At 45.2% G+C, this 17359-nt stretch overlaps 2 protein-coding genes and 1 long non-coding RNA gene across 3 annotated transcripts in view; 1 reads left to right on the forward strand and 2 right to left on the reverse strand.

The window, feature by feature from the left end:
• The window catches only part of LOC145534149 (uncharacterized), a 541812-nt gene that overhangs the window by 238244 nt on the left and 286209 nt on the right, over nucleotides 1-17359 (forward strand). The window lies entirely within an intron of this gene.
• The window catches only part of LOC145533915 (uncharacterized), an 89930-nt gene that overhangs the window by 22039 nt on the left and 50532 nt on the right, over nucleotides 1-17359 (reverse strand). The window lies entirely within an intron of this gene.
• Nucleotides 2155-7180, reverse strand: LOC145534146 (small integral membrane protein 10-like protein 3). The gene has a single exon (XM_081561521.1). The coding sequence runs from the start codon at nucleotides 3948-3950 to the stop codon at nucleotides 3744-3746; it is 207 nt and encodes a 68-aa protein (XP_081417647.1). The 5' UTR covers nucleotides 3951-7180; the 3' UTR covers nucleotides 2155-3743.

Consider the following 17359-nt stretch of genomic DNA (forward strand, 5'->3'; position numbering starts at 1 on the left):
AACCGTAACCCTGATGCTAACCCAAAACCCTTACCCTAACCTAATCCTAACCTCTAACCTAAACCATTACCAAAACCTTAACCCTAACCATTAACCAGAAGCCTAACTCTAACACTGACCCTAAGCTACCTTAACCCTAATCCAAACCCTAATCCAAACCCAAACCTAACCCTATCCCTGAAGCATAAACCTAACACTATCCCTAAAAGATAAACCTAACCCTAACACTAACCCTAAGGAGGCTGAAAAGTGCATCTGAGCGGGCCAGGTGACATGCCAAGGTCACTTGGCTGAGGGCACGTGGAACCTCCCAATGGGCCCCTACCCTAAACCTAACCCTGACCCTAACTCTAACCCTACCTTAACCCCAAACCTAACTCTAACCCTAACCCTTACCCTAACGCTAACACTACCCTAACGTTAACTATAAACCTAACCTTAAACCTAGCCCTAACAAATTCCTAGGTTACCACACTAATGCCCATGGGGAAGGAGGCTGCAAAGTGCATCTCAGTGGGCCGGGTGATGTGCTGGGGTCACCAGGTTGAAGGTGCGTGGAACTACCCAAGGGCACCTCCCCTAAACTTTACCTTATCCCTAACCCTAACCGCTAACCCTAACCCTACCCTAACTTTAAGCCTAACACTAACACTAACCCTAACCCTAACTTCTAACCTTAACACTAACTGTAACCCTAATGTTAACCCAAAACCCTAACCTTAACCCTAAACTTAACCCTAAACCTTACCAAAACCCTAACCCTAAACATTAACCAGAACCCTAACTCTAACACTTACCCTAACCTATGCTAACCCTAACCATAAACCCTAACTCTAACACGAATACTAACCCAAAACTCTAACCCAACCTTACCAAAACACTAACCCTAATGCTTAACCCTAACCCTATCTCTAACATTTACACTAACCCTAACCCTACCCAAACCCTAACCCTAACCCTTCCCTAACCCTAACCCTAAACCTAACCCTAACCCAAACCTTAGTCTTACCATTACCCATACCCTAACCATAACACTACCCTAACGTAAACTCTAACCTAAACATAACCCTAACACTACCCTAACATTAATTCTAAACCTAACCCTAAACCTATCCCTAACAAATTCCTAGGTTACCATAATCATGCCCATGGGGAAGGAGGCTGCAAAGTGCATCTGAGAGGGCCGGGTCACATGACGGTGCCACCTGGCTGAGGGCACATGGAACCTCCCATGGGCCGGTACCTTAAACATAACCATGTCCCTAACCCTAAACGCTAACCCTAACCCTAAGCCTAACTTTAACCCTAACACTAACACTAAACATAACAGTAACTTCTAACCCTAACCCTAATCCTAATGCTATCCCAAAACCCTAAACCTAACCCTAACACTTACCAAAACCCTAACCCTATCCTTAACCCTAACTATAACTCTAACACTTACCCTAAACCTAACCGTACCCTAACGCTAACCCTAAAGCCTAACCCTAAACCTATCCCTAAAGCATAACCCTAACCCGATTCCTAAAGCATAACCGCCCATTGGCCCTTACCCTAAACCTAATTCTATCCCTAACCCTGACCACTAACCCGAACCATAAGTTTTTCCCTAACACTAACACTAACTGTAACCCTAACTTCTAACCCTAACACTGTCAGTAACACTAATGCTAACCCCAAACCCTAAACCTAAATCTAAACCTAACCTTAAACCTTAAGAAAACCTTAACTCTAACCCTTAAACCTAACCCTAACTCTAACACTTATCCTAACCATAACCCTACCCTAACACTAACACTAAACCTAACACTAACCATTACCCTAATGCTAATCCAAAGCCCTAACCCTAATCCTAACCCTAAACCTAGCCCTAACCCTTATCAAAACACTAACAATAACACTTAACCCTAACCCTATTTCTTTTTTTTTTTTTTACACACGTAAAATAAGACGTTTATTACACTAAACAACAGGGTTTATTTTTCATTTCCCCAGAACACTAAAATAGCACACGGCATAGTAATTTAGCACACAACAGAAACTGATATATGCGACCAATAATTCCGAAAATGGGGATGTCTTACTTGGGGACTCCTTCAAAACTTCTGCTCTTCAGTGCCTTTTATCAAAGCTAGCAACACACAACAAGAGGGGTTATCTCAGAAAACATTTTAGTGTAGGAGGCATCTCAACTCCTAGAGACTGGAGACCTTCTCTAAGGGGAAGTCCTTGCTGTTTTTTCCTCCATGACTGAGCTCCGGTGGACAGGCTCGAGCTCATTTTTTATCTTGGGTAACACTGCTAGGGTTCCTAGTTTGAGGAAGGGTTATCTAAAGGTAACATTAATATTGCAGCTTTCACCATAGGGCCTCCATGTAAATTGCATGTCAAGTGGAAGGAAAGGGGTGTGAGAAAAGATATCAGATTTTTGCTCAAATTATTCTACAAAACGCAGAGATGACAACAGCTTGCCATCAACTTGGCCTGGCTCAGACCAAGCCCAGCAGGGTAGACTTTTACAAATATCTCCTCTCATCAGATGGTCAGAGACAGGCTGGAGAGATAGTGCCTGGGATGGCAGCCCTGCTGGATGGGTGCTGAAGGTAAACTTAAAACTTGCTGTTACATCTTTCGATTTTAGTCTGATAGGTGTATAAGGTAGTATCAATAACCTCCTTGACATGGCTTCCCAACCCTAAATGTCTTTCAAGCACAGAGATTTCCTTCCGTATCAACCAGCTTTCTGTGGGTTTAAGTTCCACTGACTTTGTCTGTCACACGAATCAAAGCCGGAGCTTCACTGCCGCAGCGTGTGCGTCCAGAGTTAACGCAAAAGACAGCATTCGAGGACAGCGCTTCAAGTTAGTCTCACTATTTTTATTGTTCTGCCTGTACCTTAACCACGGCATAACAGAGTTGCTCATTCAAAAGCTTGTGGAGCTACTGATGCCACTGTTATCTGCAGATCATCTGAGGTACTTTTTTCCCATGAAAACATTTTCTTGTATCCTACTCTTGGCTCTGAAAACATGGGCTCTGAATGGCCAGGGAGAACACTTTTCGTCTCATCATTCAAGAATATTAGGGGATGTGCGTGCAGCAAGATGGATCGCAGGCAAGAGGGTGCAAATGCCAAGTCCAGCTTCTCCAGGAAAGCACTGGGCGGGTCGTCCTCAGAAGCCCCCTTTGTGGACCCTCTCTGCTGGCCCAGCAGTCCGGACCCCCAAGGCTCTCCACTGTGGCTCCGTCCTCTGTGGCCGCCAGTGGGCCTGGGCGCTGCCTGTAGCCAGTCCGTGCCCGGAGCCTCCCCGACGCAGCGGACCGGCCCCACACCTCGCTCCCCTGCAGGAGCCAAGGACAGACCTGCAGTGTTGTTCTGCGCGGCCGCTGAGGCTGAATTTCTTTGTACTGATTCTTGCCACCGTGGAAGTGCTTCGAGGCCACTGCGAAGCAAGGAGCTGGCCCCATGCAGGTCATGCTTTGCTTCCAGTGAGGACTCCTCCTTTCGTGGATTTCCCCAGGCATCGATCGCAGGCCTCTTCACCCGGGAAGCGGCATCTGCTGGCCGAGGGCCCTCCTTCTGCCATCTCTCACTCCAGAGTTCTCTGCACAGGGCTCTGTCCAAGGCAGCGCCCGCTCCCTGCTCCTCCGCGAGGCGGGTGCGGAGAGGCCTGCGTCCGTCCTTCATGCTGTGTCTCTGACCCCTGAGCCCCAGGACACGCCGGTCAGTCCACGGAAGGCCTTCAGTGGATCTCAATATGAACCTGCAGACGGACGTTGAGCATCATGGAAGCCACGATGTAGAGGTAGGGGAAGTTGATGCGCAGGCGCCAGGCCAGGTCGAAGAAGATGAGCAGCGTGCGGGTCAGCCCCTTGCAGAAGACCCCATAAGAGCGGGCGGCGGCCGAGCGCGAGAGCCGGACAGCCAGGCCCGACAGAGCCGCCGCCATATAGACCGGCGCCCGCCGCCGCCGCCGCCCGCCGCCGCGCACCGACCGGCCGCCGGACGCGCCGAAGCCCGGCCGCCCGTCCTCTCGGCGCCGCGACGCCCCCGAGCCTCCGCCCCGGCAGCTGGCCCGCGCTGAGGGAGCGAAGGAGGCGGCGGCGAGGCCGGCGGGCGGGCGGGCCGCGGGGAGGGGAGTCGGCGCGTCGCGCTCTCGGGAAGCGCCTCAGCGAGCCGGCGCCCCGTCCCAGCCCGGCCGCGCGGCCTGACGTCACCAACCCTAACCCTATTTCTAACACTTACCCTAAACCTAAACCTACCCCAACGCTAACAGTAACCCTTACCTCTAACCCTAACCCTAACCCTTCCCTAACACTAACCCTAACCCTAACCCAAACCCTAAACCTAACCCTAACACATTCCTAGGTTAACGCAGTCCTGCCCATGGGAAAGGAGGATGCAAAGTTCATCTGAAAGGGCCGGGTCATATGCTGGTGTCACTTCTCCAAGGGCACATAGAACCTCCCATGGGCCCGTACCCTAAACTTAACACTATCGCTAACTCTAAACGCTAACCATAAGCCTACTTTAACCCTAACACTAACACTAATTGTAAAACTGCTAACCATAACCCTAACCCTAATGCTAACCCCAATCCCTGCTCTAACCCTAAACCCTAAGCCTAACCCTTAACCTAACCCTAAAACTAACCCTATCCCTAAGGCATGACGCTAACCCGATCTTTAAAGCATAACTCTAACCCTGACCTTAACACTTGCCCTAAACCAAACCCTAACCCTATAGTTAACCCTATCACCTAACCCCAAACCTAAACTTAACCTCTAACCCTAACCCTAACCTTGAATTCCCGAGTCAGAATAGTGTGTTTCTCTGCACGCTGCAAGGCTTGCAATCACATTCCTATATCAGCGTGGCCCTGCCAATGGGGAGGGAGGCTGTGCAGTGCGTCTGATGCGGTCGGGTGCCATGCCACGGTCTCCTTGTGAAGGGCAACTGGCACGTCCCATGGGCCCTACCCTAAACCTAACCCTATCCCTAACCCTAAACGCGAACCCTAACCCTAATCAAAACACTAACCCTAACCCTATCTCTAACACTTACACTAACTCTAACCCTACCCTAACCCTAACCCCAAGCAATACCTCTAACCCTAACCCTAACCCTTCCCTAAACCTAACCCTAACCTCTAACCTTAACCCTAACTCTAACCCTAAACCTAACTCTAACCCAAACCTTAGTCTAATCCTAACCCTTACCCTAACCCTAACACTACCCTAACCTTAACTCTAAACCTATCCCTAACAAATGCCTAGGTTACCACACTCCTGCCCATGGGGAAGGAGGCTGCAAAGTGCATCTGAGCATGCCGGTTGACATGCCAGGGTAACCAGGTCGAGGGCACATGGAACTACCCGTGGGCACCTACCCTAAACTTAACCTTATCCCTAACCCTAACCACTAACCCTAACCCTACCCTAAATTTAAGCCTAACACTAATCCTAACCCTAACTTCTAACCCTAACACTAACAGTAACCCTAATGCTAACCCAAAACCCTAATGTCGGCAGCTGTGATAGGCATTACTGACAAAATGCAGGCACGGCCCCAACCCCCTCTCCTCATCCCGCAGGCACGGTCCCAGGATGAAGGAGTTAGGTCTTGTGATTCTGACTTGTCCTTTCCTTCCTCCAGTTGAGTTGGCTGGAAAGAATGTTATAATCCATAAAGTTAACTATTGGCATTTATTCAAGGATCTTTACAAAGAATGCTCCAAGATGAGCACATTGGCTGCAGCTTGAGACCATGGGAAACATTGTTATCTGAAACCTGCCTGTAAGGGGAAGTTTATGGCAAAAGAAGTTTGCTGAGTTTAGGAGTGAGGAATAATTAAGAATAGTTAGAAGCTAAAAGTTTAAGGTATGTTGTAGTGTTGGCATATTTTACTATAGCTTATAGAAACTAGGAATTTTAGAGATACTAATAGCTAAAAGCCTTTTTAGGAGATGATGAGCTTAAGTTACTAGGGGATAACAGGATTTAAAGAGATAAGAAATAAACTGATGAATGTGATATACAGCCCAGAGACAAACTTGAGTTATAATGTCATCACAAGGACACTTAAGAGGGAACTCTGAAGGACAACAACGATTTATGGAGACAATAAATATGGGTGAGAAGAAGACCTGACAAGCAAGGCAACTCAGGCCTCAGGGATCTTGATACGCTGCCTCGGCGCTCACCTTAAAAATGATATCTATCTTTCTGATGCTTGCTATAATAGACTGCTCCCTAATTTCTGTGGCTTAGGCAGAAGACCTTCCCTGATCCTTTCCTAACCAGGTCGATTTAAAACTCTAATCCACATGCCCCCCGAATGGCAACACTCTATAAGATTATCCATAAAAGAGAGTATTTTAATCTAAACTCCTCTTGTTAGCATCTTAGTTTGTTTGATAAATGTGCCTGTGCCTTTAGAGCTGATGTGCATGACTGCTCCTTAACAACAAACAGCGTTGAGAGCCTGAACACATAAAAAGTCCCAATGGGCACAGAACCCTTCGAAGGGGAGAAAGTCTATTAAAAAAAAAACATAAGAGATATTATTCTGTAAAACTGTTATTTGATCTATATTTACTTGCTATGTTTTTGCTCCTAACATGTTGAACCTGTATTGTAAAAGTATAATAGTTAGAGGCTTATATAAATAAAGGTTTAGCACTAATATAAAAATAATAAGACAATTGTTAATCTAGCTGGTATGTTCTGTGCCTGACACAAAAATACTTTCAGAAAAGGTGTTCTGGCTGATCAACCCTTATCAATAAAGAGTCATAAGATGTTAGCAGGCCTCCAGGCCAGAAGATGATGTAAACAACATGAGACTTTTGTAATTAAGATATACAAAAAGTATCCTGGTTTCGATAGGGGTCAAAAACTGTTGACCCGTTGAGCTGATTTGGCATGACTCTACATTTTACATTTTCCTCTATGTACAAGTTAAGATATAAAAACTCCCTTTGAAAAATAAAGCTCAGACACTGCTTCACACATGCCTAGACTCACTGTGTCTTCTATTCCCTTCGCAGACATCGCCAATCCTGAGGGAACCCCTGGACCAGCTGGAGCAGGACTCCAGCACCCTAACCTTAACACTAACCCTAACACTAAACCTTACCAAAACCCTAACCCTAAACATTAACCAGAACCCTAACTCTAACACTTACCCTAACCTATGCTAATCCTAACCATAAACCCTAACTCTAACACTAACACTAATACTAACCCGAAACTCTAACCCTAATGCTTAACACAATCTCTAACATTTACACTAACTCTAACCCTACCCTAACCCTAACCTCTAACCCTAACCCTAACCCTTCCCTAACCCTAAACTTAACCCTAAACCTAACCCTAACCCAAACCTTAGTCTTACCGTAACCTATACCCTAACCATAACACTACCCTAATGTAAACTCTAACCTAAACATAACCCTAACACTACCCAAACGTTAACTCTAAACCTAACCCTAAACCTACTCCTAACAAATTCCTAGGTTACCACAATCATGTCCATGGGGAAGGAGGTTGCAAAGTGCATATGAGTGGGCTGGGTCACATGACAGGGTCACCTGGCTGAGGGCACATGGACCCTCCCATGGACCAGTACCCTAAACCTAACCATATTCCTAACCCTAAATGCTAACCCTAACCCTAAACCTAATTTTAACCCTAACCCTAACACTAAACGTAACACTAACTTCTAACCCTAACTCTAACCCTAATGCTATCCCAAAACCCTAACCCTAACCCTAAACCTAACGCTAACCCTTACCAAAACCCTAAACCTAACCCTTAACCCTAATCATAACTCTAACTCTTACCCTAACCCTAACCGCACCCTAACCCTAAACCTAAAGCATAACCCTAACCTTGGTCCTAACACTAACCCTAACCCTAACCCTAACCGTATCACTAACCCAGTCACCCAACCCCAGCCCTAACCCTAACCTCCAACCCTAACCCTATCCTTGAATTCCCGAGTCAGAGTAGTGTGTTTTGCTGCACTCTGCAAGGCTTGCAATCACATTCCTATGTCAGCATGGTCCTGCCAATGGGGATGGAGGCTGTGCAGTGTGTCTGATGGGGTCGGGTGCCATGCCATGGTCTCCTTGTGAAGAGCACCTGGCACCTCCCGTGGGCCCTACCCTAAACCTAACCCTAACCCAAACCCTAAACACTAACCCTATTGCTAATCCTAACACTAACCCTACCCTAACCAGAACCCTAACCCTAAACCTAATCTGAAACCTAATCCCTAAACCAAAACCTAATCCCTAAGAGTATCCCCAACCCTAAACCTCAAACATAAAACCTAGCCTTAACCGGTAACCCTAAACCTAACCTAAGCCCAAACCCTAGTCTAACCCTAACCCTAACACTAACTCTAACACATTCCTAGGTTAACACAGTCCTGCCCAAGGGCAAGGAGGCTGAAAAGTGCATCTGAGCAGGCCAGGTCACATGCAGGGGTCACCTGGCCTAGGGCACGTGGAACCTCCCATGGGCTCTTACCCTAAACCTAATGCTATCCCTAACCCTGACTGCTAAGCCAAACCGTAACCTTAACCCTAACAATAACTGTAACCCTATCTTCTAACCCTAAAACTGTCAGTAACCTTAATGATAACCCAGAACCCTAAACCAAAATCTAAACCTAACCCTAAACCTTAAGAAAACCCTAACCCTTAAACCTAACACTAACTCTAACACTTACCCTAACCCTAACCCTTCCCTAACCCTAACACTAAACACTAACCCTAAACCTATCTCTAAAGCATAATGCTAAACCTAACCCTAACACTAACCCTAAACCTAACGCTAACCCTATCACCTAACCCTATCCCTAACCCTAATGATAACCCAAAACCCCAACATTAACCCTAGCATAACACTAACCCTAACCTCTAACCCTAACCCTAACCTCTAACCCTAACCCTTCCCTAACCTAACCCTAACCCTTATCAAAGGACTAACCCTAACGCTTAATCCTAACCCTATCTCTAACACTTACCCTAAACTTAAACCTACCCTAACCCTAACCCTAACCCTTACCCTAACGCTTCCCTAACCCTAACCCTAACCCTAACCCTAACCCTAACCCTAACACATTCCTAGTTTAATGCAGTCCTGCCCATGGGAAAGGAGGACGCAAAGTTCCTCTGAGAGGGCCAGGTCATATGCAGGAGTCACTTCTCTGAGGGCACGTGGAACCTCCCATGGGGCCGTTCCCTAAACCTAAAACTATCGCTAACTCTAAACGCTAAACCTAACTCTAACCCTAACTTTAACCCTAATACTAACACTAAACGTAACACTGAGTGTTAACCATAACCCTAAACCTAACCCTAATGCTAACTCAAATCCCTACTCTAACCCTATACTTAGATAGCGTATTTAAAAGCAGAGACATTACTTTGCCAACAAAGGTCCGTCTAGTCAAGGCTATGGTTTTTCCAGTGGTCATGTATGGATGTGAGAGTTGGACGGTGAAGAAAGCTGAGTGCTTCAGAATTGATGCTTTTGAACTGTGGTGTTGGAGAAGACTCTTGAGAGTCCCTTGGACTGCAAGGAGATCCAGTCAATCCATCCTAAAGGATATCAGTCCTGGGTGTTCATTGAAAGGACTTATGTTGAAGCTGAAACTCCAATACTTTGGCCGCCTCATGCGAAGAGGTGACTCATTGGAAAAGACCCTAATGCTGGGTAGGATTGGGGGCAGGAGGAGAAGGGGCCGACAGAGGATGAGATGGTTAGATGGCATCACTGACTCGATGGACATGGTTTGGGTAAACTCCGGGAGTTGGTGATGGACAGGGAGGACTGGGGTGCTGCGATTCATGGGGTTGCAAAGAGTCGGAAATGACTGAGCGACTGAACTGAACCCTAAACCTAACCCTTAATCCTAGCCATAGATCTAACACTTACTGTAACCCTAATCATACCCTAAACCTAACCCTAAACCCTAACCCTAACCCTTAGCCTAACACTAACCCTAACACTTAACCTAACCCTAACCCTAAACCTATTCCTAAAGAATAACCCTAACAAGATCCCTAAAGCATAACCCTAAACCTGATCCTAACACTTACCCTAAACCTAACCTTAACCCTCTCGTTAACCATATCACCTAACCTCAAACCTAACCTTAACTTCTAACCCTAACCCTAACCTTGAATTCCAGAATCAGAATAGTGTGTTTCTCTGCACGCTGCAAGGCTTGCAATCACATTCCTATGTCAGTGTGGCCCTGCCAATGGGGTGGGAGGCTGTGCAGTGCGTCTGATGTGTTCGGGTGCCATGCCACGGTCTCCTTGTGAAGGGCAACTGGCACTTCCCATGGGCCCTACCCTAAACCTAACCCTATCCCTAACACTAACCATGAAACCTAACCCTAACCCAACCCTAACCCTATCCCTAACCCTAAACCCTGCCCCTAATCCTACCCCAACACTAACCCTAACCCCAACCCTAACCCCAACCCCAAGCCCAATGCTAACCATAACCTAACCCTATCCATAACACTGACCATACCCTAACTTAACCTTAACCCTAAATGTAACCCTAACACTAACCCTAATTCTTAACCTAACCCAACTCTAAACCTATCCCTAACTGTAACACCAACCCTAAACCTAAGCCTAAGCCTAACCCTAACCATAACCCTATCCCTAATCTTAACCCTAAACCTAACCCAAGGCAACCCTAAGCCTAAACCTAACTCAACCCCAACCCGAACCCTAACCCTAACACCAACCCTAACCCTAAACCTAACCCTAACACAACTCTAACTCTAACCCTAACCACTAACCCTATCCCTAACATAAAACCTAACACTAATGCTAACTCTAAACCAACCCTAACCCTAACCAAACCATAACCCTAACCCAAACCTAACCCTAACTCAAACCGTAACACTAAACGTAACCCTAACCCAAACCCTAACCCTATCCCTTAAACTAACCCTAAACCTAACCAAAATCCTAACCCTAAACATATCCCTAATCCTAACCCTAACCCAAACATAACCGTAACCCTAAACTTAACGCTAACTCTAACCCTAACCCTAAACATAACCCAAACATAACCTTAACCCAAACCCAACCCTAACTCTAACCATAATCATTTCCCTAACCCTAACACTAATTTTAACATAACCATAACCCTATCCCAAGTCCTAAATTTAACCCTAATCCTAATCCTAACCCTAACCCCTAACCCAAACCCTAACACCAAACCTAAGCCTAACCCTAACCCTAACCATAACCATAACCCTATCCCTAATCTTAACCCTAAACCTAACCCAACGCAACCCTAAGCCTAAACCTAACTCAACCCCAACCCGAACCCTAACCCTAACACCAACCCTAACCCTAAACCTAACCCTAACACAACTCTAACTCTAATCCTAACCACTAACCCTATCCCTAACATTAAACCTAACACTAAAGCTAACCCTAAACCAACCCTAACCCAAACCAAACCATAACCCTAACCCAAACCTAACCCTAACTCAAACTGAAACACTAAACGTAACCCTAAACCTATCCCTTAAACTAAACATAAACCTAACCAAAATCCTAACCCTAAACCTATCCCTAATCCTAACACTAACCCTAACCCAAATATACCCATAACACTAAACTTAACGCTAACTCTAACCCTAACCCTAAACCTAACCCAGCCATCACCCTAACCCAAACCCAACCCTAACTCTAACCGTAATCCTTTCCCTAACCCTAACACTAATCTTAACATAACCATAACCCTATCCCAAGTCCTAACTCTAACCCTAATCCTAACCCTAACCCAAACCCAACCATAACCTTAACTTTTACCCTAACCCTAACCCTAAATCTAACCTTAACCCTAAACCTAACCCTAACACCAAAACTAACCCTAACCCTTTCCCTAAACCTAACCCTATCCCTAACCTTAAACCTAATCCTAACCCTAAATCTAACCCTAACCCTAACATCAAAACTAACCCTAACCCAATCCCTAACCCTAACCCTAACACTAACACTAACCCTAACCCAGCCCTAACACAACCCTAACCATAACCCTAAACCTAACCCATCCCTAACCCTAAACGTAACCCTAACCCTAACCCCAACCCTAATTCTAACCCTAGGACTAAACTTAACCCAAACTGTAACCCTACCCCAACCCTAACTCTAAACCTAACCTAAACCTAACACCAACCCTAACCCTAAACCTAACCTTAACCCTAATCCTACTGCTAACCCTACCCTAAAAACAACTGTAATCCTATCCCTAACCCTACTCCTACACCTACCCTGAACCCTAAACCTAAGCCTAACCCTAAACCTAACACCAACCATAATTCTAACACAATCCCTAACCCTAACACAGCCCTAACCCTAAACATAACCCTAACCCTACCCTAATCCTTACCCTAACCCAACCCTAAATCTAACCCTAATCCTAACAGCAACCATAACCCTAACCCTAACCCTAACCCAAATCTAACCCTAACAATTACCCACGCCCCGAACCATAAACCTAACACTAACCCAACCCTAAACCTAACTCAAACCCTAACACCAACCCAAAACCTAACCCAAACCTCATCTAACCCTATCCCTAACCCTAATCCTAAACCCAAACCTAACCCTAACCCTAATCTTAAACCTAAACTTGACCCTAACCATAATCCAATCCCTAATCCTAACCCTAACTCTAACCTTAACACCACCTCTAAACCTAACCCTAACCCAAATCTAACCCTAAAACTAACCCTATCGCTAACCCTGACCCTAACATGAAAACTAAACTTAACCCAATCCCTAACCTTAATCCTATCCCAAACCTAAACCTAACCCTAACCCAACCATAACGCTAACCCTATCCCTAACCCTAACTTTAATCCTAACCTTAACCCTAAGCATAACTCTATCCTTAAACCTAACATTAACCCACACCCTAACCCTAATCCTAACCTTAACCATAACCCAACCCTAATTCTAACCATAACCCTAAACCTAACACTAATTCTAAACCTAACCCTAAATCTAACCCAAACCTAACCTTAACCCTACACTAAATCAACCCTAACCTTAACCCTACCCTAACTGTAACCATAATCCTTACCATAACCCTATCCCTAATCCTAACCCTAACCTGAACCCGAAACTAACCCTAACCCTAACCCTAATGCTTACCCTAACCCTAACCCTAACCATAATCCTATCCTTAGTCCTAAGCCAAACCCTAACCCTAACCCTAACAATAACCCAACTCTAACCCTAATCCTAAACCTAACCCTAACCCAACACGAACCCTAACTTTTACCCTAACCCTAACCCTAACTCAACCCTAAACCTAACCCTAATCCCTACCCCGAACCCTAAAAGTAACCCTAACCCTACCCTAATCTTAACCATAACCCTAACACAAAGCCTAAAACTAATAGTGACCCTAACCTTAATCCTACCTCTACACCTACCCCAAACCCTAAGCCTAACCCTAACCCTAACTCTAATCCTAACCCTATCCCTACACTAACCCTAACCCCACTCCTAACCCCAACCCCAACCCCAACCCTAACCATAACCCAACCCTAACTTTAAGCCCAAACCTATCCCTAACCTAATCCTACCCCTAACCCTAACACTAATCCAAAACATAAAACTACCCCACCCCTATCCCGAACCCTAAACCTAAATCTATTCTAAACCTATCCCTAACCTAAACCTAAATCTATTCTAAACCTATCCCTAAAACTACCCCTAACACCAACCCTAACCCTAACCCTAACCATAACCATAAAATTAACCCTAACCCTAACCGTAACCCTAACTCCAACCCCATCCCCAACCCCAACCCCAACCCTAACCCTACTAACCCTAACCCAAACCGAAACTCAAACCCTAACTCTAACCCTAACTCAACCCTAAACCAAACCCTAACCCTAAACCAAAACTAACCCTAACCCTGACCCGAAGCCCTAATCCTAACCCTAAACTTAACCCCAACACTAAACCTAACCCTAACCTAAAACAAACTCTTAGTCTAACCTTAACCAAATCGTAACCCTAACCTTAAACCTAAAAAAATCCTAAACCTAACCCTAACCCTAACTGAAAACCAACCTTAAAGCTAACCCTAACCATAACCATAAAATTAACCCTAAGCCTAACCGAAACCCTAACCGCAACCCCATCCCTAACCCCAACCCCAACCCCAACCCCAACCCTAACCCTAACCCTAACCTTACTCAACCCTAACCCCAACCGAAACTCAAACCCTAACTCAACCTTAACCCTAACCATAAACGTAAACCTAGAATTCACCCTGACCCTAAGCCCTAACCCTAATCCTAACCCAAACACTAAACCTAACCTTAACCCTAACCCTAACCTAAAACAAACTCTTACTCTAACCCTAACCAAATCCTAAACCTAACCCAAACCCTAACCCTAACCTGAACACTAAAACTAAACTAAACCTAACATTGACCCTAACCCCTACCCTACCCCTAACCCTAACCCCAACTTCAAAACTACCCCAACCCTAACTCTAACCCTAATCCTAACCCAAACCTAACTCAACCCTAAACCTAATCCTAACCCTAAGCCAAACCTAACCCTTAGCCTAATCCTACTCCTAAACCTAACACTAACAGTAACCCTAACCCTAATACTAACACCAAACATAACTCTAAACATAACCCCAAACCCAACCCCAACCCTAACCCTAAACCTAAACCTAACCCTAACCCTATCCTCAACACTAACCCTATCCCTATCCCTAACTCTAAAACTAACCCTAGCCCTAAACCTAACTCAAACCTAACCCTAACCCTAAAACGAACTCTAACCCTAATCCTAACGCTAACCTCAACCCCAAACCCAACCCTACCCCAAACTCAACCCTAACCCCTACACTAACTCTAATGCTAACCTTAACCCTAATAATAACTCTAACCCTAACTCCAACACGTACACTAACCCTAACCCTAACTATTATCCTAACCCCAAAACTAACCCTAACCATTACCATAAACCTAAAGCTAACCCCAACCCCAAATTTAACCCTAAACCTAAAACTAACACTAACCCTAAACCCTAACCCTAAACTTAACCCTAACACTAAAACTAACCTAAACCTAACCCTAATGCTAAACCCAACACCAACCGCAACCCTAATCCCAAATCTAAATCTAAATTTAAAGCTAACCCTGATCTCTAACTCTAATGCTAACTCTAACACTTATCCTAACCCCAACCCCAACCCTAACCCTAAATCTAATCCTATACCTAACTCAAACCTAGCCTTGACCCTAAACCTAATCCTAACCCTAACCCTAAAACTCACCCTAAACCTAATACTAACCCTAACCCCTTACTCTAGCCCTAACCCTAACCCTAAAACAAACCCCAACCCTAACCCTAACTCTAACCTTAACTCAACCCTAACCCTAACCATAACCCTAACCCCAACCCTTACCCTAACCCTTTCTCAACCCTAAACCTAACCTTAACCCTAATTCCAACCCCAATTCCAAACCTAACCCTAACCCTAATTCAACCCTAACCCTAAACCTAAACGTAACCCTAACCCTAATCCCAACCCTAACCCTTAACCTATCCTAGCCCTAACCCTACCTCAACCCTAACCCCAACCCTAATCTGAACCATTACCCTAACCCTAACACTAACGTTAACCCAAACCCCAAATCTAACCCTAACCCTAACCCTAATGCTAACCCCTATCCCAACCACAACCCTAACGCTAAAGCTAACCCTAACCCTAAGCCAAAACCAACCTGAAACCCAACTCTAAATTTAACCCTAACACTAAACAGAATCCCTAACTCTAACCCTAACTCTAACCCTAAACCCAACCCCAACCCCAACCCTAAACCTCACCACAAGCCTAACTCAACCCTAAACCTAACCCTAACCATAATCCTAAAATTAACCCTAAACCTAACACTATCTCTAACCCTTATCTCTAACCATAACCATAACTCTAAACCCAACCCCAACACCAAATCCAACCCCAAAACTAAATCTAACCCTACTCTAAACCCAACCCCTACCTCTAACCCTAACACAAATCCTAATCCCAAACCCAAACCCAACACTAACCCTAACCCTAAATCTAAAACTAACCGTAACCCTACCCCTACTGCTAATCCCAAACCCAAATCCAACCCTAACCCCAACCGTAAACCTAACCCTAAAACTAACCCAATCCCCAACCTTAATGCAAACCCCAACAAAAATCCAAACCACACCCTAAGCCAAACCCTAACTCAAACCTAACCCTAGCGCTAACCCTAACCCTAACGCCAACCCCAAACCCAACCATAACTGTAACCCGAACCCTAACCCTAACTCAATTCGAAATGCAACCCTAATTCTAACTCTAAACAGAAAACTAACCCTAACGCTAACCCTAACCCTAACCCAAACCCAAACCCAAACCCAAACCCCAACACTAACCCCAACCCTAAACCTAACCCTAACCCCAAACCGAAACCTAAAACTAAAACTAACCCTAACCCTAACCGAAAACTAACCCTAAAGCTAACCCTAACCCTAATCATAAAATTAACCCTAACCCTAGCACCAACCCCAACCCTAACCCTAACCCTACTCAAACCTAAACCTAACCCTAACTCAACCCTAAACCTAAACCTACTCAAACCTAACCCTAACCCTACTCAAACCTAACTCTAATCCTAACTCAATCCTAAACCAAACCCTAATGTTAAACCTAAAACTAACCCTAACCCTGACCCTAAGCCCTAACCCTAACCCTAACTCCAACACTAAGCCTAAGCCTAAGCCTAACCCTAACCTAAATCAAAGTCTTACACTAATCCTAACCCTAACCCTAACCCTAAACCTATCCCAAACACTAACCCTAACCCTAACCCTAAACCCAACTCCAACCCTACCCCCACCCTAACTCTAACCCTTATCCTAACCCAACCCTAACTCAACCCTAAACCTAATCCTAACCCTAAGCCAACCCTAACTCTTACCCTAACCCTACTCCTAAACCTAATACTAACACTAACCTTAATAATAACCCCAAACATAACTCTAACCATAACACTAAACCCAACCCCAATCAAACCCTAAACATGAAACTAACCCTAACCCTAACCTTAAAGTTAAACCTAACCCTAACCCTAAGGCTACCCTCAAACCCAACACCAACCCTAACCCTAACCCTAGCCCTAAACCTAACTCAACCCTAACCCTAACCCTATCCCTAAAACTAACCCTAACCCTAAAATTCATCCTAAACCTAACACTAACACTAATCTCTTACCCTAAACCTAACCCCAAACCCAACCCT

This window comes from Giraffa tippelskirchi, chromosome 14 (genome assembly GCF_054371585.1).
Source record: "Giraffa tippelskirchi isolate mGirTip1 chromosome 14, T2T-mGirTip1v1.2.pri, whole genome shotgun sequence".
NCBI classification, from domain to species: Eukaryota; Metazoa; Chordata; class Mammalia; order Artiodactyla; family Giraffidae; genus Giraffa; species Giraffa tippelskirchi.

Excerpts from the sequence above, each read along its gene's own strand:
- LOC145534146 (XM_081561521.1), bottom strand. The coding sequence starts at position 3,950 with ATGGCGGCGGCTCTGTCGGGCCTGGCTGTCCGGCTCTCGCGCTCGGCC.